Source organism: Hemitrygon akajei, chromosome 18 (genome assembly GCF_048418815.1).
Source record: "Hemitrygon akajei chromosome 18, sHemAka1.3, whole genome shotgun sequence".
Lineage (NCBI taxonomy): Eukaryota > Metazoa > Chordata > Chondrichthyes > Myliobatiformes > Dasyatidae > Hemitrygon > Hemitrygon akajei.
The window spans coordinates 21,933,671-21,958,447 of record NC_133141.1 but is presented as its reverse complement, the minus strand read 5'-3'; the positions used below and the strand labels follow the sequence as shown (position 1 = coordinate 21,958,447).

Sequence of the window (24,777 nt, the reverse complement as noted above, 5' to 3'; positions counted from 1 at the left end):
ATGCAACCTTACTCTTTGCCAGACCCACTGTAGCAATTTTATACAAGCTCTTAATGATCTGGGCACATCACTGAATCACATTAATTTTATAATCCTGCTCATTGCAAATGTCACTCCTCTCTTGAAGAAGGGGGGAGGCAGAAGAAAGGAAATTAGAGGCCTGTTAGCCTGACTTCAGTAGTTGGAAAGATATTGGAGTCTGCTATTAAAGATGAGGTCTCAGCGTATTTGGAGGCACTTAATAAAACAGGCCAAAGTCAGCATGGTTGTCCAAAGGGCAAATCTTGCCTGGCTGATCTGTTGGAATTCTTTTTGGAAATACCAGGTAGGATAGACAAAGGAGTCAGTGAATGTTGTTTACTAGGATTTCAGAAGGCCTTTGTCAAGGTGTTGCACATGAGGCTGCTTAACAAATTGAGAGCCAATGGTATTACAGGAAAGATACTAGCATGGCTAGAGTATTGGCTGATTGGTAGGTGACAAGTGGGAATAACGGGAGCCTTTTCTGGTTAGCTGCCAGTGACTAGTGGTGTGCTGCAGGGGTTGGTGTTAAGGACTGCTTCTTTTCATATTATATGTCAATGATTTAGATGAAGGAATTGATGGCTTTGTGACTAAGTTTGTGGACAATATGAAGATAGGTGGAAGGGCAGGTAGTGTTAAGGGAGTCTGCAGAAGGACATCGACAGATGAGGAGAATGCGCCAAGTGTAGGGAAGTGCACTTTGGCAGAGGGATAAAGTCCTAAATAGGGAGAATATTCAAAAATCCAAGGTCCAAAGGATCTTGGGAGTCCTTGTGTAGGATTCCCCAACAGTTACTTGGCAGGTTGAGTCGGTGGTAACGAAGGCAAATGCAATTTTAGCATTTTTTTCTTGAGGATTAGAATACAGCTGCAAGGAAGTAATGCTGAGGTTTTATAAGGCATTGGTCAACCACATTTGGAATATTGTGAACAGTTTTGGGCCCCTTTTCTAAGAAATAAATTGTTGGCGTTGAAGAATGATCCCAGGAATGTAAAGATTAACATATGAAGAGCACTTGAGGGCTCTGGGCCTGTACTCGCTGCAGTTCAGAAGAATGAGGGAGGATCTCATCAATATTTAAAGGCCTAGATAAAAGTAATTTGGAGAGGATGTTTCCTATAGTTGGGGAGTCTCCAAATTGAGGGACATCCACTTAAAACAGAGAAGAGGAAAAATTGCTTTAGCCAGGAGTGGTGAATCTGTGGAATTCATTGCCACAGCTGGCTATGCAGGCCAAGTAATTGGGTATATTTAAGGCAGAGGTTGATAGGTTCTTGATTAGTCGGGGCATTTATGGTTACCAAGAGAAGGCAGGATAATGGGGTTGAGAGGGATAATAAATCAGCCATGGTGGAATGGCAAAGCAGTCTTGATGGGCCGAATCACCTACTTCTGCACCTGTGTCATAGAATATTATGATCTCCCTGGTCATCTTCCGCCAGTGTCTTAAATCTCCCCCAAAAGTTAAGCGGCAGGTCAGCTTTTTTTGAACTATGCTCCAAAACTGGAGCGCCTAAATTGGAATTCAATACCTAAAAGTATAAGGGATGCAGACTCAGCTGACACTTTTAAACACCAGCTCAAAACTTATTTATTTAACTTTGCTTTTAACTAACATCTTTTTGTCTTTTTTAATGTTTGTTTTTTATATTCTTATGTTTGCACTTTATCCAACTGTAAAGCACTTTGAACTACATAGTCTGTTTGAAAAGTGCTCTATAAATAAATTATTGTTATTATTCTGACTGACAGGCTAACTCTGCAGCACAAGAGATTCCACAGATGTTAGAAATCCTGAGCAGCACACACACACAATGCTAGAAGATCTCAGCAGGTCAGGCAGCATCTACAAAGTGAAATTAACAGTTGACGTTTCATATTGAGTCTTGATAAAGGGCCTCGGGCCAAAATGTTGACTATTTATTTCCCTCATGGATACTGCCTCAGCTGCTGAGTTCCTCTAGCATTTTGCGTGTGCTGCTCAGGCTAACTCTAGATTCCGATGAAACTAAATCTAAATTTTTCCTGTTTAAAAAATTAAAATGCCTTAGTTATTTAAAATTGAATTTTATTGAAAACTTAAAAAAAATATATGGAGGTGACTGTATTTGGAATTCAATCCAGACAAATGTGAGATTATACATTTTGGAAGATTCAAATTTTGGTAGGACATATATGGCAGGGACCTCAAGGGCACTCATATACAGAGAGACCTTGGGTTTCAAACCTATAGCTTGCTGAAAATGGTGACACAGGTTGATAGGGCAGTGAAGAAGGGATTATTATGTCTCCCTTTATAGGCTGAGACATTGAGTATAAAGTTGGGATGCCATGTTGCAGCCATCCAAAACATTGGCTAGACTGCACATAAATACTGTATACAGTTCTGGCTGCCACACTACAGGTAGGATGTGGAACAATAGAACACAGAAGAGATTCACCAGGATGTTATGTGGAATGGAAGTATGCAGTTATAAGGAGAGACTGGATAGGCTGGGTTTATTCCCACTGTAACGTAGAAGGCTAAGCTGTGACCTTAGAGATCTATAAAATTATGAGGAGTACAAATAGGATAAATGTGTAGAGTCTGTTCCCCAGGACAGAGGATTCTAGAACTAGAGGGCACAGGTTTAAGGTGAGAGGGGAGAAATTTTAAGGAGATCTGAGTGGCAAGTTTTTTCCCCCCACACAGAGGAATAAATTGCCAGAGGTGTGGTCGAAGCAGTTTATAATTACAACATTTAAAAGGCCTTTGGGCAGGTACTTAGATAGGAAAGGCATAGATTCTGGGTTTCCAACCTTTTTTATGCCATGGATCAATACCATTATGCAAGGGGTCTGTGGACACCAGGTTGGGAATCCCCAGCATAGACGAATAAGAGACTAATGCAGGAAAATGTAATTAGCATAGACAGGCATCACAGTTTGCATGGGTGAGGTTAGCCAAAAGGGCTTGTGTCCGTGCTGTACAAGTTGTACTTTTAACCATACTGTTTCAAATCAGTATAAATAACTATGACCAAGACAAAAGATGTTTTACAACAATAAAAATGATTAACAGGTACTGACATATTTCAATGTACTGTACATCAGGTGCTTCCACTATTACAATTTACCTTTAGTGCCTGGTTAAAGTTGTCCACCATACCAAGCCACTGCTGAGTCTGTTTGGCAAACTGGGCTGCTTGGATCTGCAGAGTTTTTACCTCATTATCCAGCTTCCGTTGATTCACATAGGCCTGGGCCACTCTGAAAAGAAGACAGCAAAACATTTGTTATTTCACAGAGGTAAAAAATCAGGTTGTTTGTATAATCAAGTAAATGAAAATATCCAATCTAAATATTAAAATTATTCATGATACAAGAAGTTTGGTAAGGCCACATTCGAAATATTGTGTTCAATTTTGCTATAGGAAAGATGCCATTAAGCTGGGAAGATTGCGGAGGAGATTAAAGGAACAGAGTTCTGGAAGGAGGACAAACAGGTTGGGACTTTTTTCATTGGAGCACAGGACACTGAGGAGTGATTATATGGAGGTGTATAAAATTACAAGGGGCATTGATAGGGTTAATGTGCAGTCTTTTTCCCCAGGGTTGGGAAATAAGAATAGAGAACATGGGTGAGAAAGGAAAGATTTAATAGGGACCCGTTGAATAATTTTTACATTCAGATCGGTCAGTATATGGAATAAGCTGCCAGAAGTGGTTGAGGTAGGTACATTAAAAACATTTAAAATGGTATTTGGACAAATACATGGATAGGAAAGATTTAGAGTGATATGAAATAAATACGGGCAAATTCGACTGGCTTACATGGGAATCTTGGTGGGCATGGATCAGTCGGACCTAAGAGCCTACTTCCATGCTGTATGACTCTATGATTCTACTCATCTCTCTCTATATTGAATCTATTAGTTATCTTAAATACAGTACAACATATTTGCTCCAAAATCAATGGGCAGCTTCAAAAGGAACTCCATCCCATACAATCTCTTATCCTCTTGTTCTCCTGAAAATCATGTGGTAAGCTAGCTTGGTGTGTCACTTTTCCTTTATCGTTACTGGGCCAGTATCTGGAAATTCCTCACCTAACAATATCACAGGGGCATCAACAGAGAAGGATCATAGTGGTTCAAGAAGAAAAAAGTCACCACAGCTACACTATTAAAGCAACTATTGGTGGAACATACATGCAATCTTTCCAGCGCAATGCAATACTTAACAAAAAGCTTTAAAAAACCTGCTTCAGATAACAGAACCACATCTCGAACTAAAATGAATTCTTAACCAAAAAGGCCACAATTCCCCTCTCCATTCCATTATAACAAATTGCATTCATTAAAGGAATTCTTTAATATGCATTTTCAAAGGCACTACTGGGCTTAAGCATATATATCATCATAAATAATTAAAAGCAGTACTCTTGACTTTAAGTAGGTTCACCTGATTTTGCTGCTCTGAATGGTAAGACTTAATCCCTTTTGTGGATTCAGCACCACTGCCAACACTGGAGTAAAAACTGTAAACATGAAAAGGTGGCATTCTGTTGCGTGAGAAGCAAAGAATCCTTTTAAGATGTGGTACGTGCCTGTTCCCCAGAAGCACAAGTACCTCTGGCATCAGCTGTGCTGGCACAATCTATTATCTTGCCTAGTTGCAAACGGCTATCTATGCAACTTCTTAACATAGAGTGAACAGTATGGTTTTCACATTCAAAATGGAAAATGCTGGCAACCCTTAGCAGGTCCGGAGAGAAACAGAATCAAACATTTCAGTTTGATGAGTTCATCAAATTAATTTTGACCAAAATCACAATAATTCTGTTTCTCTCTCTACGAATGCTCTGTGACCTGCGTGTTTCTAGCTACAATTTTTTTTGAGTTTTGATTACATTTTTCACATTTTTGGGTTGTACAATCATGGAGATAAAGATCCAATTGTTGAGATTAAAAACTGTACACATCTGGTCATATGATGGTGCCAGAACTGCAGATATGTAAATGTTAGGTAAACAACAAAACAATGACAACTTACACTAATTAGCACCTTTAACACTGTAAAACACACCAGATACTGGGAGCCATGACTAAAAGTTTGGTTAAAGATGTGGGTTCAGGAGCTGACTTTCAATGAGAAAGGCTTTTTGAAGAGCTGAACAGATGACTGCCTATGGTGCAGCAATGGAAATCTGGCATGTTCAATGGGCCAGTTAGGCATGTGCACAGATCTGAGAGATAAAATATATATTCCACAGCATTTGCATACCACAGAAACCACTTGCATTTGTAGTTAAGCAAATTTTAATTACAGGGGTGTGGTGGTGTTCTGAATTAATTGGTTGACAACAATTCTAATCAAGCAACAAACAATTCATCTGCATAATGAATTCAGGGCAACAAATTAACCTCGATGGCCATGCACAATAAGAAACAGCTGAGGAAACGTCATTCCGATTAACAGCCTTAAACTGCAGCACGTATGCAATTATTCAGGTTATACTTTTTGGCTGCGACATCCCCGCCCCCAGAGGTGAACTGGCTGCTAGAACGCAGTGTTAAGGTTCCTGCATATGGATTGATTTGTGCATGGAGAATTGTGCCACAGCATGAGTCAGTCTTCTCAGGATGGGAGATGAGAAATAAAGGAGAAGTAGGGCATTTTCTAGTGAAAGCATTTGTACTGGCATGTACAGCTCCCATGCTGGATAATGGATATTATACATTTTCCAATTTCCCCAAAAGGTTTCTGGGCATTTAGACAAACATTCTGCAATTAATTTCCTAGCAAATTCTGTAAATGAGTACTTCATGACTGCTTCATTCTTTATAAGCCTTACTTCCCCCCCCCCCCCTTTTTGAGTTCCATCTACCCCACACACCCTCCTCTTCTCACCATCCCATCCAACCCCGGCCATCTCTCAAAGGAAGCTGGCAGAAAAAAGTTATTTAACATTTCTGCTTATTATTAAGATGCAAAATGCTTCTATTGCTAGTGAAAATTTAAGAACTGTCACTTATTTCCCAATGCAGTGTCGCAGAAACCCTGAAGCAGTGGCATCCACCCTGGTCAAATCAGCAGGCGGTTGTACCATGGGACATGATTAGTTCAGTGCTAGAGGCAGGCATTTCTTAATAATGTCAGCTTGTGAACTTGACTTGAGTGAACTTGGACAGCAATTGAAAAGCTGGAAGGCATGTGGACTGATGTGAGTGTGCTGTACATTTTAAAATCACGATTGTCAAAGGCACTCGGACAATCAGCAGACTAAATATTTTCAAAATAATCAACCTGCGTCATAAAACCACATGGCCCCTTTACAAAATTTGTCAATAAATTTCAAAAATGATTAAAAAGCCAATGAAATAGTGCATGTAATCCAGTGAGCTAACAATCTTCAACAACAGTAAAAGGCTGCAAAGTCCAGGGATATATGGCATTTGTTTAAGAATTACAAGAGCCCTGGGAGGGGAATCATAAGGCACTGACGATTATTATGAGGAAATTGGTGGCCTTTTTCAAATTGACTGATATCTTTCCAACTGACCAAACTCTTAAAGGTGGTGGTTAAAAAACACAGGCAATTTACAGTCACCATGGATTCAGGAGGCAATAATCTTGCCTCTTTGATTTCTTTAAAGCGGCAACAATTCAAGTCGACAGTGGAAATCCTAAACTGCTTATATATTTTTTCAAAAGGTATAGCTACACATAAAACATAAGCAGCAAATTTCAAAACTATGTGTACCCTGTAAATAAGAAACTGCTTGAAGGTACACAACATTGGGGAAAGTGGTATGGATTTGTTTTGGGTTGCTGGCAAACATATAGAAGCATGCAGGTCACCAATTATAACCCAATCTCATTTTATGAAACCAAAAGTCATAATGAGGGCCAATAGTCCAGCACTCATTTAGAAATATTGACCAAATACAAATTTTGACTCAAAGGTATTTGTTGGTGAAGTTATGTTAGCTAATGACAGAGTACTTGGATTGCAACTATTTCCAAATACTGTATGTATCAAAGACTTAAATTGGATCCAAAGAGACCAGTTTTTCTGATATTAGTGAAAAATGGGCCATGGGAATTAAGAAAGCTACTAAATAGACAAACATTAACCGATCAAAAGTTTGAAGTATATAACTTGAAAGGAAAAAGACACTGATGGATGCCAAAATAACCACAAAAGGTGGCGAAAGAGGTCAACATATCTTAACTGAGTCAACTCATCCAAATCAGTGTGCGGTAGAAATTAACAAAACTAGAAGAATACACATATATGTTTTCAGAACAGTACAGTCAAAGGCAGAGAAAGTTATGGTCAAAAGTTGTGGTGCTTCTAGCTGGGCTGCCCCATCACCAAGACTCATGAAGGAGATTAGAAAATGACTGAACCAAATTCTAAAAGTAGTTTCAGATGACAGGTTTATTGTGAGAGAACATGTATCTACAGATAGTGATGATAGGATTTGGCATTTAAATGACTTTCACTTTTTCTGCTCACACAAATTTTTCATAAGGTAATTGATCCTGAGAAACTAGAGCCCAGTCTGAGACGGGGAAAAGAGATGAATTCCAGTACTGACTTGACAGCAAAAAAAAGTTTCTTCATGCTATGATCAGGAAACAGAAACAGCTATCTAAATTCCCTCTTATACATTGCTTTGTACAAGTGATTAAATTATTATCGAACAAAAGAAGTGATCCAACATTGAATTCCAATAAGGGAAGACGATGTTTCTGCCAAGATGTGCTAAAAGCTTTGTGGTTAAAAAGTTGAATCAATTGTTCCATTACATCTTCAAACAAATGATAGTGTTGCTGATGCAAAACTGTTTCTTTGCTGATGTTACAGAGATGCTGGCTTTGGAATTCAATTTGCTAAAAAATCATTCCTTTTAGAAAAAGGCCAGAATTTACTTTGGTAGCCACTTTTTGTAATGCAAATATGATCAATTACATATAACAATAAGCTTCAGAAGAGAACAGCTGTATTTTTACCTTTTCAGTCAGCAGGATATTATAGTGCCTTGAAGTGACTGCTATTTTCACACCAAGGTCAGCCATTTTAAATGGATCATCAAAATTTAGTTAACTAAAAGTTATCATTCAAACATATAAAAATAAAATACTGTTGATGTTGGAAAGCCAAAATAAAAATCAGAGGAGCTGGAAATACTCAATAGATTGGGCAGCATCCATGGAAAGAGGAGTGTTAACAGCTCGGGTCAATATCCAGTGTATTCAAAAGGAAGGTCGTTGAAATGAATCTGTATGTTTCTATGCTTTGCTGAAGATGCTCAGCATTTTCCATTTCTCTTTGTGAGCGCATAATAATATTATGCAAAAACCAAAGGATGCTTCATTTCACCACTGTTGAAATAACAAAATAGAGTGGAAAAAGAATTTGAAGCCAACAGTTCAAATCATTCGATCCTCAACATCCAAAGAGCTATCAAGTTCAAAACCCAAAACTACCTTTTTCATTTGCTTTGGCCAAGGAGGAATGTGGAAGGTACTAGAAGTGAAGGAAATAAGATAAGGAAAGAAGTAAAAAGTTGGTGAGGAAAATTCTGTCTATGGATAGAAATCCATTGTAATAGGTCATGCAGAAAACAATGGATGACTGTCTTCCTAAGAGAGTTTCAGGAATCTGGATCTAAATGGAGAGCAAGACTTTAAAGATGTCAAGACAATGCACTGGATTAATTCAGCAGACACAGAACAGAAATGTGGCCAGATAGCTGGTGGTTGGAAGCATTTTAGAATTCCAAGATATGAGAGTACATTCTGAAGCAAGGAGGTGATGGCTTAATGGGGTAGTCATTATCTAAACTGGACTGGTTTTAGGTTCTTTCAAAGAAGGCAAATACAGCAGCACGGAGCATTTAAGCTTCCTGGAAGGTTATAAACAGAAAAAGCATAATCAAATAAGGAATGAATTTAATAGCATAAAGATCAGTAAGAAATCTTCAAATGGTTTCAATGTTGCTAGATTAAATTCCTGACTTATGCCTGAGTGACATTCAGTAGGAAATGCTGCCTTTTGGGTGGAAATATTAAAGGAAAGGCTATCTGCTCTTTCAGGTTGATATAAAAGATCAAAAAATACTATGTTGTCGAGGTGTGAAGGAATTCTTCCAGTGTCCTTGCAAATATTTATCCCTCAATCAATATACAGAAAGGTGCCAGAAAAGGGCCAGTAACATCATGAAGGATCCCACCTACTCTGCTCATGGACAGTTTGTCCCACTCCCATCAGGGAGGAGGCTATGCTGTAGCCACACCAGGACCACCAGACTCAAAAACAGTTACTTTCCCCCAGGCAGTAAGGGTGATCAACATCTACACCCACTATCTCCACCACTACTTTATTATTTACTGTCAGTTATCTTATTTACAACCTAGCCTCACTTTATGAACATACAATCAAACTTGTTTTTCAGTACAAAAATATAAATAAATTGTGCAAAAAAAGAACAGTCAGGGAATAATGGCATTGAATGCTGAGTCATAATCAATAAACAGCAAATACATAATGCAAATCTCTCCTTCTGACAATACTTGCAAGAGGGCAAAATTACATCAAATTAAATTTAACGTAGATAAATGCAAATCTTTCTGGCCAGAATAAAAATAGCAGTCATACATAATTAATATTGTTGAACTATAAAACAAATGCAATGCAGAAACTGCCATTTGGCCAAACTAATCCTTGTTGATGTTGACCTCCATCCAAAGAGGCAGCCTGAAATCAGTCACCCACCATGTTCCCACACCCTTAACCACCCAATCTTAAATGCTGAAGTGCTCCCTTAATCACTACCTTGAAGTGAATTCCACAGCCTCACAGTTCAGTCTCAGCCTCAGAAGACTCTCTTACTCTCTGTGCTTACTCTGTTGCACTTCAGTAGGACCAACCAGGGTAGGTCTTACACTGTGAATGATAGGGCACTGAGGAGTGTGGTAGAACAAAGGCATCTAGGAATATAATTCATTGAAAGTGATGTCACAGCTTGATAGGGTCATAAAGAAAGCTTTTGGCACATTGGCTTTCATAAATCAAAGTACTGAGTAAAGAAGATGGATGGGATGTTACGTTGAAGTTGTATAGCACATCGGTGAAGTAATTTGGAGTATTATGTGCAGTTTTAGTCACCTAACTACAGGAAAGATATAAATAAGGTTGAACGAGTACAGAGAAAATTTACAAGGATGTTGCCGGGTCCAGAGGATTGGAGTTATAAGGAAAGGCTAGGTCTTTATTTCTTGGAACTTAGAAGATTGAGAGGAGATTTGACAGAAGTATTCAAAATTATGAAGGGTATAGTTAGGGTAAATGCAAGCAGGGTTTTTCCACTGATATTGGGTGGGACTACAACCAAAGGTCATGGATTATGGGTGAAAGGTGAAAAGTTTAAGGGGAACACAGGGGGAAAACTTCTTCACTCAGAGGGTTGTGAGTGTGTGGAATGAGCAGCCAGCACAAGCAGTACACATGAGCTCAATTTCAATGTTTAAGAGAAATTTGGTTAGGTACTCTAAATTTGTCGGTCTGCCAGCACATTGAGCTGTCCATGGAGGCTGCAGGAGTAAATACTGAGGGATGTACCGAAGTTTGGGCTTAGTGGGAAATGATCACAGTATAGGGTTCTTCTGTTACTGGAGAGGGAGGGGATGGGTTATGTGAGGAAGCCCCCCACAATTACCGTAGTAGTATATCACCCCAGGGGGCAACTTGAGTGGCAGCAGCGCTACTGATGTGTATGAATATAATAGAACAGTATTAAAAGCATTTCATCAACAGAGAGACTCTACAGATGCTGAAAATCCAGAGCCATACACAGAAAATGCTGGAAGAACTCTGCAGGTCAGGCAGAATGAAAATGAATAAACAGTTGATGTTTTGGGCTGAAACCCATCATCAGGATTGGAAAGGTAGGGGGAAGATGTCAGAATAAGGTGGTGGGGGGAGGGGAAGGAGGACAAGCTAGAAGGTGATGGGTGAAGCCAGGTGGATGGGGGGGGGGGGGGGGGAGGAGGATGAAGTAAGAAGCCGGGAGGTGATGTGAAAAAGGCAAAGGGCTGGAGAAGAAAGTATCTGATAGGAAAGGAGAATGAACCATGGGAGAAAGGGAATGAGGAGCGGCACTGGGGGAGATGATAGGCAGGTGAAGAGAAGAGGTACGAAGCCACAGTGGAGAACTGAAGAGGGGAGGAGGAGGGGAAAGAAATTACTGGAAGGAGAAATCAGTATCAATGTCATCAGGTTAGAACCTACTTAGACAGAATGTGAGGTGCTTTTCCTCCAACCCGAGAGTGGCCTTGTCGTGACAGAAGAGGAGGCCGTGGACTAACATGTCAGAACAAGAATGGGGATAGGAATCAAAATGGTTGGCCACTGCAAAATTTCATTTTTTGTGGATGGAGCAGAGGTACTCAACAAAGAGGTCCCCTAATCTATGTGGGATCTCACTAATGTAGAGGAGGACACATTGGGAGCACCGGATACAATAGACTACCCCAACAGATACACAGGTGAAGTGTTGCCTCACATGGAAAGACTGTTTGCGGCCCTGAATGGAGATGAGGGAGGAGATGAATGAGCAGGTGTAATACCTCTGCCTCTCGCAGGATAAATGCTGGGAGGGAGATCAGTCTGGAGGGACAAATGAACAAGTGAATCACGGAGGGAGTAATCCCTTTGGAAAGCCGAAAGTTGGGGTGGGGATTAGCGAAGATACATTCGGTGGTAGAGTCACAGTGAAGAAGGTGGAAATTGTGGAGAATGATGTGTTGAAAGTGGAGGCTCATGGGGTGAGAGGTAAGGACATGAGAAACTCTGTCCCTGATAAGGCGGCGGGAAGATGGGGTGCCATCATGGGAAGCTGGCAGGGAGAATAAAAAGTTGTGAGGTAGTGTTCATGAGTTCATTGTCCATTCAGAAATCTGATGGCATAGGTGAAGAAGCTGTTCCTGAGATGTTGAGTGTGTGCTTTCAGCCTCCTGTATCTCCTCCTTAATGGTAGCAATGAGAAGAGAGCACATCCTGGGTGATGGGGGTTCTCAATGATGGATGCCGCCTTTTTGAGGCATCGTCCTTTGAAGGTGTCCCAGATGCTGGGGAAGCTAATGTCCATGATGGAGCTGACAGAGTTTACAACTTTCTGCAGCTTTTTCCAATACTGTGCAGTGGCCCCTCCATGCCAGACAGTGACACAACCAGCTAGAATGCTCTCCATGCCACATCTGTAGAAATTTGTGACAGTCTTTGGTGACATACTAATTCTTCTCAATCTCCTAATGAAATATAGCTGCTGCCGTGCTTTCTTTGTAATTACATTAATATGTTGGGTCCAAGATGAATCCTCTGAGATGTTGATACCTAGGGACTTGAAACTACTCACTCTTTCCACTTCTGATCCCTCAATGAGGACTGGTATGTGTTCCCTCAAATTCCCCTTCCTGTAGTCCGCAATCAATTCCTTGGTCTTAATGACGTTGTTGCTGTGACTACTCATCCAGCTGATCGATCTCGCTCTTGTATTCCTCGTCACCATCTGAAATCCTGGCAACAATAGCTGTGTCATCGGGAAATTTATAGATGGCATTTAAATTGTGTCCAGTCACACAATTAGACAGGGTGAGAAGAGGTATAGTCAAGATAGACATAGGAATCAGTAGATTTATGAAAGATATTGATAAACAGAGATGGAGACAAAGAGCGATTGAGAAAGGGGACAGAGGTGTTAAAAATGGATGAAATGAATTTAAGGGCAGGATGGAAGTTGGAGGCAAAGCTAGTGAAACTGACGAGTTCAGCATTGGTGCATGAAGTAGCACCAATGCAGCTGTAAATGTAGCAGCAAAAGAGCTGGGGAGCATCATCAGGGAAACCTTGGAACATGGACTATTACACATATGCATGGTCAGCCCATGGCCTCCTCTTTTGCAATGATGAGGCCACTCTCAGGTCAGAGGATCAACACCAAGGTCTAGGAAGCCTCCAAGTTGCTGGCACGAACATCGCTTTCTCCAACTTCTGGCAATTTTCCCCCATCCCCCTTCCCTCTTCATTAATACCCCACTCGAGCCTCTTACCATTTTTCCTGACCTGCCTGACAACTCCCCCTGGAACCCCTCAACCTTCCCCTTCTCCCATGGTCCACTCTTCTCTCCAATAAGAATCCTTCTTTTCTAACCCTTTGCCTTTTCCACCTATCACCTTCCAGTTTCTTATTTCATTCTCCCTCTGCCCCACCCACCTGGCTTCACCTATCACCTTCTGGCTTGTCCTCCTCCTCCTCCTCCCCTACCCTCTTATACCAAAAACATTGACTGTGAGTATAAAAAATGAAAAGGGATTGCATGGTTTATTCTTGCAAAATAATTTTTTTTAAAAATATGAATAAAATTTATTATAAAACAAAATCCAGTCTAGCTTTCTTAAGTCTGAAATAGCCTTACCGACAGGCTGGAATGAAGAAAAGGCAGACATAGATGGGTACCTAATAGCCAGGGTAAACAGGGATGCAGAGGAGGTTATGATCAGGTCAGCCGTGATCATACTAAAGCAGTAGATCAGGCCTGAGGGCCAAGTGGTTTACTCCAGCTCCTAATTCATTTGGCTACAAGTGGCTGAGAGAGTGCGAGCCAGAAAAATCAGAACCATAATCAAATTTATCATCACCAGCATGTGACGTGAAATTTCTTAACTTAACAACAGCAGTTCAATGCAATACATAATCTAGCAGAGAGAGAGAGAAAAAACTAATAATAATAAATAAAATAAACATAATAAATAAACAAGTAAATCAATTACATATATTGAATAGATTTAAAAGAATGTGCAAATACTGTATATTAAAAAAGTGAGGTAGTGTCCAAAGTTTCAATGTCCATTTAGGAATCGGATGGCAGAGGGGAAGAAGCTGTTTCTGAGTCGCTGAGTGTGTGCCTTCTGGCTTCTGTATCTCCTACCTGATGGTAACAATGAGAAAAGGGCATGTCCTGGGTGCTGGAGGTCCTTAATAATGGATGCTGCCTTTCTGAGACACTGCTCCCTAATGATGTCCTGGGTACTTTGTAGGCTCGTGCCCAAGATGGAGCTGACTAGATTTACAAACTTCTGCAGCTTCTTTCAGTCCTGTGCAGTAGTTCCTCCATACCAGACAGTGATGCAGCCTGTCAGAATGCTCTCCACGGTGCATATATAGAAGTTTTTGACAAATCTCTTTTGACATGACAAATCTCTTCAAACTCCTAATGAAGTATAGCCGCTGTCTTGCCTTCTTTATAACTACATCGATATGTTGGGACCAGGTTAGATCCTCAGAGATCTTGACACCCAGGAACTTTAAGGGGCTCACTCTCTCTACTTCTGATCCTTCTATGAGGATTGTATGTGCTCCTTCGTCTTACCTTTCCTGAAGTCCATAATCAGCTCTTAATAATAAACACTGCCATCCCGTGTCATTGCAAACTAATAAGTAACAAAGGAAACAATGTTGAGCTATACTGCTGAGAACTACACGTTTCTCACTACACACGGTTTTGGTCTCAAACAAAACACCAAAGAGCTAGAACAGAGAATAGATGCAAGGCTCTAGTATTGAAGAACTGAAGTCGCAAAGGAAGGATGGAAGTACAGGGACATCATGAAGGAACACAAAGTTATTAGGTCAGATGAACCAGTGTGGCACAGTATCTAGGTAGGAGTCGGTGCTGCCCCCCAGTGTTCTTTCGGCAGAAGACAAGCCATATTGTGGTCAACTGCAGATTCCTGTGGTATTCTTAGTGTTTGGACTTTTCTTTTGCATGGCTGTATTTTACTGATATCTCACATGTGTTTGCTATCTTGTAGGTGCTATGTGTGCTTTGTGCCGTGTGAATGTTGGTTACTGTGTTTTGCACCTTAGCCCTGGAGTAACACTGTTTCATTTAGCTGTATTCACGGATATTCATGTATGGTTGAACGACAATTACACCTGAATTGAATATTCAGTGGAAGAATAGCTAATCCTAATTACTTTTTGAAACAGAAATTGTGTGGATGGTTATAGAAAGAGAAACACAAAAATCTTACTCCCAATTGGCATCCCGTTAGAAAGAACATTTGTACAAGAAGCCCACAAGAACAAGGTTGGGCATAACTGTGACATAGTGCAATCGAAATGCCTTCAAGATTCAATAAACTTGCGTGGCAAGATTCCTTAAGGTGAGATGGCAAAGTGCTGTCTGCACTCCAGAAACTGTCAGTACATTCAGAGAAGTGTTAGACAGGAGTAAAATGAAAACTATGGCTTTCCTCAATTTCTTCTCAGTGCAGATGTATGTGAAATCAAATATAATAAGCACCACTGGCGCTACTGCTTAATGGTGCTTGGGACAGTTCCACACGCTCTATTCCCATGAATGTTTTAACCGAATTCACTGTAATGTTCAAACCAGATGTTTGTCACACAAGGTTATTAACATCATTTCACATTGGATAATTCAGCTCATACAACACAAAAGCCTTGTGTTCTGGCAAAAACACATTTTTAAAATGAAAGACTTGTACAACTGTGAAGAATACAGTTAATTTCAATGCTAATTATTTCTCTTTCCTACAGTAATTAAATTGGACTTTTCTAATACTCCATGTTCTTTCAAAATCTGCATCAGTTCAGTCACAGACCATCTGCTTAAAAAACAGCATAAACTCTGTTCCAGAGGAGATTAATTTGTTCTAATTGAACCTAGTTGAAGGTCCAAAGTGCAGAATACCAGCTAAATTGAAATAAGTCAAATATTAATTAATACTAAGGGATCAGTGAATTACCAAAAAAAAATCATCTTTTGAATGAGACCTAAGCTAAGACATCATTGGTCATCTCAGGAGGCACAAAAGATCCCATGCCACTATTTAAAGAAGAGCAGGCAAATCCTCCCCAGTGCCCTGGCCAGTATTTATCTGAAAAATCAACATCACTAAAACAGATTTTCTGATCCTTATGAAATTGTTTGTTCCAGTTTGTTGTCTTTGGAATCTTGTACTGTTCAAATCGGTTGTCACAGTTCCTACATTAGAACACATTCCATTGTAATGCTGTTTAGGAAATTGAGAGATTGTGAAAGATCTCGTCTATAGAATGATAAAAGATCTTGGATGTTTGTCTCAGAAATGCAAAGAAAATTGCACGCTTTAAAATCATGAAATAACTTTGGTCTGTACTCCATGTCAACAACAAAATCCCTCAGTGTAGAAAAGGATAGTCAAAGGGGCAATAAATGTTCCTTCAACCAAATATGCAAATTATATGTCCCAGTCTATTACCAATGTCAGAAAGAACACAGGGATCAATGAGTATGGGAAGAGAGCAGAAATACGGTACTGAGATAGAGCATTAACCATGACTGTATCAAATGGTGGGGCAAGCACGAAGTACTGAATGACCTACTCTTGTTCCTATTTTTCTATGCATCAATGTGACATTTACCATCAGGATCGTCACTTTAGGATCTGATGAAGATGACTAATTTAGGGATAATTTGCCAGATACTTCAGTTGCTAAAGAGTCTCAAAAGGTGCTAAAGAGTCTCAAAAGGTGGCCAAACTAGGTTCTTGAGCTGCATCATATTTAGTTAAAGAATTTATCTTGATAAAGGAGCTGAAGCAGGCACTGGTAATCACTGTTCAGAGGATTGTTTAAGAAGTTGATTGCCATTTGCCTATCAAAGGTCATAAACAAACTGCTTGGCATTTAGGTTGGTAAGACCTGAACTATTTCCTAGGAGGATTACAAAGAAACATTGCTGAAAATTTTGAGCAGGTCTTAAAGGCATAAATACCTGTCACTGTTCAATTGCTGTTGGGGGCTTGAAGTGGATTTTTGAAACCCAAACTTCTTGTGAAATTCCAAGAATTAACATTATTTTCAAACAAGAGAATATCTGCAGATGCTGGAAATCCGAGCAACACACACAAAATGCTCAGCAGACCAGGCAGCAGCAATGGAAAAAAGTACAGTCGATGTTTCGGGCCGAAACCCTTTGGCAGGACTGGAGAAACAAAGCTGCAAAGTAGACTTAAAAAGATTTGAACATTATTTTCAACATTTATTCTGGAAATTCTCTAAGAACTTTGACTCTTCCTAATATGAGTCACCGGGAGAATGGGAGTATTTCTGCATGGACACTTTGTGCTGTTGGGTAAGGAGTTCTGGGATTTAGACTCAATAATGATGAAAGACCTACAATAGATTTCCAAGCAAGGAAGGTGTACGGCTTAGAAGGAATCTCAGAAGTTTTGCTTCCATGCACCTGCCACACTTGTCCTTCTTTGTGGTAGAGATTGCAGGCTTCGGAGGTGTTGTCCAAATAGTCTAGATCAATGATTGCAGTGATTCTGTAAGTGGTACGCACTACAGCTTCCTGAGATCCTCCTCATTGACAAAAGCCATTATTCAACCAATTTGATTCACTCCGTTTGATACCAAGATTCACTGGGAGCAGTAGATGAAGTACACCCAGGCTAGGAAAAGCTGATCAGTGATTATGTCTGGGAAATGCATGTGCATGTCAGTTGGGACAAGGATACTCGGGGGTAGAGATTTTTTTCACACTACCTTCAGTTTCACACTACCTTCAGTTGGCCAACCAACACAGCACTAAGTGTTTTTGCTGCTTTCCTTCACCAAGATGTTACTGGAATTCAGCAGGCAGAAAATCCACACAGTGGAAAAACAGTTATCCAAGCCTGGACCAGTGTAATACTGAGCAACTCAACCAGTATTCAAGTTAGAAGGTAGCTAGGCCCCTAGGGGAAAGATGGACACAACGAAACAGCAGCCCTGGATACTTTATGTGGTACCATCAAATACCATCTATAAATTTGCTGACGATACAACCATTGTTGGTAGAATTTCAGGTGGTAACGAGAGGGCGTACTGGAGTGAGATATGCCAACTAGTGGAGTGGTGCCACAGCAACAACCTGGCACTCAACGTCAGTAAGATGAAAGAGCTGACTGTGGACTTCAGGAAGGACAAGGCGAAGGAATACATACCAATCATCATAGAGGGATCAGAAGTGGAGAGAGTGAGCAGTTTCAAGTTCCTGGGTGTCAAGATCTCTGAGGATCTAACCTGGTCCCAATATATCGATGTAGTCATAAAGAAGGCAAGATAACAGCTATACTTCGTTAGGAGTTTGAAGAGATTTGGCGTGTCAACAAATACACTCACAAACTTCTATAGATGTGCCGTGGAGAGCATTCTGACAGGCTGCATCATTGTCTGGTATGGGGGGCTACTGCACAGGACCGAAAGAAGCTGCAGAAGGTTGTAAATCTAGTCAGTTCCATCTTGGGTACTAACCTACAAAGTACCCAGGACATCTTCAGGGAGCAGTGTCTCAGGGAGCAGTGTCTCAGAAAGGCAGCATCCATTATTAAGGACCTCCAGCACCTAGGGCATGCCATTTTCTCACTGTTACCCTCAGGAAGGAGATACAGAAGCCTGAAGGCACACACTCAGCGATTCAGGAACAGCTTCTTCCCCTCTGCCATCCAATTCCTAAATGGACATTGAACCTTTGGACACTACCTCACATTTTTAAAAATATACAGTATTTCTGTTTTTTTTTTTACACATTTTTAAATCTATTCAATATACGTAATTGATTTACATATTTATAATTTATTTTATTTATTATTTTTCTCTCTCTTTTACATTATGTACTGCATTGAACTGCTGCTGCTAAATTAACAAATTTCATGTCACATGCCAGTGATAATAAACCTGATTCTGGTACTCCTCCTTCTCTGGTTCACAAGAAATGATCTCTTCTTCAGCTGCACTGCCAGCTGGAAAAGCAGTGCAGTGTGAATTTGACAAAAGATCATTGCAGGCCCTTGATTTGTATATTAAAATAAGCCTGTGCCTGACTTGGGCAGTAGCTCTTGCTACTCAAGTGTCAGACCCAAGGAGGGATTGCAGTGGCTAGATTGATAGCAGGATTGGGGCAGCCACAGTATCATCAGGCCATAAACATCAAATCTTGCATCCAAAGGCTGGCTGTGCTAATAAAATGCAGGTGGGTAGTGAGTGCTATCATTTAAGAGCAAAGGGATAGCAAGGGACAGAATTGGTCCTCTGGAAGATCAGAATGACCATCTCTGCGTGGAGCCGAAAGAAATGGGAGAGATCTTAAAAGGATTTTTTTGCATCTGTATTTATTTGACAGATGGACAGAGTGTCTGTAGAATGAGGCAAAGCAGCAGTGAGGTCATGGACCCTATACAGATTACAGAGGAAGAGGTGTTTGCTATCGAGGCAAATTAGGATGGATAAATCCTCAGGGCGTGACAAGGTGTTGCCTTAGACCCCACGGGGAGGCTTCTGTAGAAATTGCAGGGACCCTAGCAGAGATATTTAAAACATCTCAACAAGCAGACTTTTCCACTGAGGTTGGGTGAGACTAGAACTAGAGTTCATGGGTTAAGGGTGAAAGGTGAAATGTTTAAGGGGAACATCTTCACTCAGAGGATGGTGAGAGTGTGGAACGAGCTGCCGGTGGAAGTGGTGGATGCAGGATTGATTTCAACACTTAAGGAAACATTTGGATAGGTACATGGATGGGAAGGGTATGGAAGGCTATGGCCCAGGTGCAGGTCAATGTACTTAGGCAGATTAGTAGTTCAGTATGGACTAGATGGGCTGAAGGGCCTGCTCCTGTGCTGTAGTGTTCTTTGGCTATATAACTATATTCAAGCAAAGGTTTGTGTTCTTAACACAAAGGAATGAAGAATAGAGAACCCACACCCTCCTCCCACTCCATCTGTCCATCACCCACACACCCCTCCAGAAAGCAGGGGCAGAAAGAAGCAAAAAAACAAGTTTCCAGAGTACAGTTATAGGCTCAGGTTTTATGAAGGACAAATTTATATCAACCAAAGATCATAGCCGAAAAAAGAGCTTTATTTAAAGAAATGAGAGGAAAGCCAAATAGCAAGTTTTTTCAGCAGATGTTTGTTAATTTTCACATGGAATTTGTTGTACCACTCACTCATTTAAGCCACAAGGGTTGGAGCAATGATAAGTAAACTCTGCTTTTCAGCAATATGTCACATAGCAACATTAAGACCTTGAAATTCAATCACCCATGAAAATATACGCCAATACAATAGTGCACGAGGGCCTGTGCTAACTTGTCCTGGTAGCATCAGTGTGTGCTTCTCTTTACTTGGGAGTTTTGTTTGAAAATTCCCAATCACAATGTTTTTCCTATTAACGTGCACAAACTCTTAATTTCAAGCATCCTACACACCTGCTGATAACCAGTTATAATTCACTTCAGGCATGCATTTTATTTTAAACAGGGAGGTTTCCACTTACTATAAATTCTACTTAAAGTCATTTTACAGGTTGGGTGGCTCTGAGCAACAGATAGGGCAGGCAACCCGTTATACTGAAGCTGACCTTGAGATCCTGGTGGGATCAGTCATTTCAGGGATCAATGCCAGCACCGGCGCCTCAAACTCTGGTCCCATATGTTGCTTAATGACCTCACACACATGCAGTTGAGCTCAGTGGAAACAGCAATATTTCCCATCTACCAACACCCCAAGCACAACACTCACTCAACCACCAACCCCAACACTAATACTCACTCACCATTGTAGATCTAATATAGTTCTAAGATGGAAATGCATTCATTACCATTCTTCCTGCTCTGTTGTAGGAACAGTTTGTCATAAAGCCATAGAGGTGCACAGCATGGAAACAGACCATTCTGCCCACCACATCCATGCTGACCAATAGAACCACATGTGCATTATTCCATCTGGAATCCCACTTGGCCTCAGCCTTCTATAACTAGATGATTCAGTGCTGGCCCTATTAGTTCTTTAATGCTGTCAGTAACTCTGCTTTCACACCTTGCAACAGTGCATTCCACGTACTCAGCACTCACTGAGTGAAAAATGTTCCCCTCAGATCCCTTCTAAATCTCTTAGCTTTTCCCTTAAATTTATGTGCTCTAGTTTTATTCACCTCTGTAATAAGCGGAAAAGTGTCATGCAGTATACACTCTCTACCACTTATAATCTTATATACCCGAATCATATTACCTTTAACTTTCTCTTCTCCAGGGACAACAGACCCAGTCTCTCTTCATAACAGAAATACTCCATCACAAGTAGCTTCCTGGTCAATCTCCTTGGCACCCTCTCCAGTACTATCACATCCTTTCTACAGTGTGGTGACCAGAACCAGCACGAACTAACTCAATCAGATGGCAGCAGCACACTGAAGGACAGGAAAGGGGATGCTGCCATGCCCACTGCCTCAACTGTTGTAGGACAAGGTTGCTATGGTTGAGGTGCCACAAAGCCAGTGATGGGATGAGGTAGGTTGGATGGTGGCATCCAATCCTCTATCCTACCTACCTTGTCCCACAATGTCTTCTGTCTTATAACACTCACAAGTCCTTGTCTTTGTGCAGTTGGATCCTCGATTTCCTCACCTGCAGACTCCAGTCACTTTGGATTGGCAACAACATCTCCTCCACAATTTCCATCAGCACAGATGCACCACAAGACTGTGTACATAGCCCCCTGCTCTACTCACTTTACTCTTATGACTGTGTGGTGAAGCACAGCTCCAATACCATATTCAAGTTTGCTAATGACATCACTGTCACTAGCCATATCAAAGGTGGTGATGAATCAGCATATAGGAAGGAGACTTGAAAATCTGGTTGAGTGGTGCCACAATAACAACCTCTTGCACAATGTCAGCAAAATCAAAGGGCTGATTATTGACTTCAGGAGGAGGAAACTGAAGGTCCATGAGCCAATCTGCATCAGGGGATCAGAGGTATAGAGCGTCATCAACTTTAAATTCCTCAGTGTTACCATTTCAGAGGATTTGTCCAGGGCGCAGCACGCAACTGGCATTACAAAAAAAGCAAGGCAGCACCAGTATTTCATTAGAAGTTTGCAACAATACGGCCTGACATCTAAAACTTTGCCAAACTTCTATAGATATGCAGTGGAAAATACGTTGACTGGTTGCATCACGGCCTGGTATGGAAACACTAATGCCCTTTAATCATCTGGACTAAAAGATGCATAGAAGCACAGGGGAATCCAGATCCAAAATTGCATGCTGTTTTGTGCTGAGCCTGGGGTATTCCAAAATAGAAATGGTGGCTAGTTGGGGTACAATCACAGTGGAGTGGAGTGTCTGATGGCACAGCTTTCATTGAAGTCAGCTTATGTCATCATGCCACCGGGAATGAAGGTACTATGGGACTCCAGTACTATCTCTACTCCAACTATCTGTGCAGATTGTCAAACCTGCTAGTGACCTGCCCCAGCAAAGTTACAATATGTCTGTTATTTATAATTCTGGTCTCTTCAGATATCACTATTTGTATTCCCACTGCTGCCATGTCAATTCTGCCCTTTGAGATGCCCATCGTCCAGCTACCTTGGACTGCAAGCTCGAAGCTACACTATCTAGAACAGGGGTTCCCAACCTTTTCTATGCCATGGACCAATACCATTTACCAAGTAGTCCATGGACCCCAGGTTGGGAACCCCTGATCTAGAAGACTCAAAACTATGAATTGTCCTTCACAGTATCTGCAAAACCCAACATTCAAAGAGTAACAACCAGCTATTGGCATGGCTGTGGCCGCTGAAGGGGCACTGCACTGCTTTCATTCCCAGAGCTTTATTCAAATGCAGAGAATGGCACTCCTTTACTACTTGCCCATTGACTGATCTTTGCCTGCTTTCTAGCACCAAGCCAACAAGTCAGCAATGTTACTTTGAAAACAGTCAGTGTGTCAACAATGGTAGGAAGCACTTTATGAATGCATTGAATACTTTGAAAACAAAACTGGCAGTCTTTCAATAGCAACTTGTATTTACTTAGTGATGTTCACATAGCAGAAGATCCCGAGATACTTCAAAGTTCAAAGTAAATTAGTCACCATATACAACCCTGAAATTCATTTTCTTGCAGGCATATTCAATAAATGAGGCCCATGTGCCACCTAGGCACTAAGGGTTCAGACGACGATATTCAATAAATCTATAATTGAATCAATGAAAAACAGCACCAACTTAGGCGTTCACGCGGCAAATAGAGCAGGGGTCTAAGCACACAGCCTTGTGGTGTACCTGTGCTGATGGAGATTGTGGAGGAGATGTTGTTACCAATCTGAAGTGACTGGGATCAGCAACTAAGGTAATTGAAGATCCAATTGCACAAAGAGGTGTTGAGGTCAAGGTCTTGAAGCTTATTGATTAGGTTTGAGGGGATGATGGTATCAAATGCAGAGCTGTAGTTGATAAATAGCATCCTGATATATGCACCTTTACTGTTCAGATGTTCCAGGGTTGAATGAAGAGCCAATGAGATGGCACCTACTGTGGACCTGTTGCTTCAGTAGGTAAACTGAAGCGGATCCAAGTCTCTTCTTAGGCAGGAGTTGACATACTGCATCACTGACCTCTCAAAACACTTCATCACTGTGGATGTAAGTACTACTCAACGATTGTCATTGAGGCATTGTTGTCAAACAAAATTTAAAACTGAATCACATAATGACATGCGTAGGATAGGTGACAAGGTCCTGCAAAGTGAGTTCGGGGAGTTAGGTGCCAAGTTAAAGACAGGACCTGCAGGGTTATGATCTCAGGATTGCTACTCCTGCCAAGTACTAGTGAGGCCAGAAATAGGAAGATCATACAGTTTAACATGTGGCTAAGGAGATGGTTCAGGAGGGAGGGCTTCCAATTTTAGGATTTAAGGCAGAGGTTGATAGATCCTTGATTAGTCAGGGCATGAAGGCAGGATATTGGGGTTGAGAGAAAAATGGATCAGTCATGATGAAATGGTGGAGCAGATTCGATGGTCCAAATTAACTAATTCTGCTCCTATAAATAATAGATCATTGGGATCTCTTCTGGGGAAGATGGGTCCTGTACAGGCTTTTCAGTTTGTGCCTGAACTGCAGGAGGAACTAATACCCTAGCAGAAAGGTTTGCTGGTGCTGCACGGGGGGTTTAAACTAAAGTTGCAGGGGGATGGGAACCAGAGTGCCAGAACAGATAGTGGAGAGGTTGTGGAGAAATATTAGGGAAATATTATTGATAACCAAAATCCAAAAGTGTAAAAGTAGGCTCTAAGCAGAATCAAAGAAAGGTGGAGGGATTTAAAGAGGGAATTCCAGAACACAAAGGCTCTCTGGACCAGTACTCGTTTGATTTCAAAGAATAAGAGTGGGGGGAGGGGGAGATGGATCTCATTGAAACCTACCGGATACTGAAAGGCCTGAATACAGTGGATGTGGAGAGGATGTTTTCCATTGTACCTCAGGACATGTGTCAATAATAAACTACACACAGTTTAAAAGTAATATCCAGGTGTGGAAAATTGTGAAAATAGGAAGTATAGTCAAGACAAATGATGTAATATACAGGTGCTAAAGCTCAACTTAAATATGCTGCTTCATTTAATAAAAATAAAGTTCAAGGTAAATTTATTATCAAAGTACATATATGTCACCATATACAACCCTGAGATTCATTTTCCTGCCGGCATACTCAGTAAATCTATAGAATAGTAACTATAACAAGATCAATGAAAGATCAACCAGAGTGCCAAAGACAAAAAACTGCAAATACAAAAATAAACAAATAAATAAATAAATAATGCTGAGAACAGGAAACATAGAAAAACTACAGCACAATACAG

General features: G+C 40.8%; 2 protein-coding genes across 2 annotated transcripts in view; both read right to left on the bottom strand.

The window, feature by feature from the left end:
* The window catches only part of rdh5 (retinol dehydrogenase 5 (11-cis/9-cis)), a 79,785-nt gene extending 76,515 nt beyond the window's left edge, over positions 1 to 3,270 (bottom strand). The window contains exon 1 of the mRNA XM_073071054.1: positions 3,142 to 3,270. The gene's annotated coding sequence lies outside the window, so the exon portion shown is untranslated. The remainder of the gene's footprint in view (positions 1 to 3,141) is intronic.
* The window catches only part of bloc1s1 (biogenesis of lysosomal organelles complex-1, subunit 1), a 114,291-nt gene that overhangs the window by 9,049 nt on the left and 80,465 nt on the right, over positions 1 to 24,777 (bottom strand). The window contains exon 3 of the mRNA XM_073071055.1: positions 3,142 to 3,274. Coding sequence (XP_072927156.1) covers positions 3,142 to 3,274 — 133 coding nt within the window. The remainder of the gene's footprint in view (positions 1 to 3,141; positions 3,275 to 24,777) is intronic.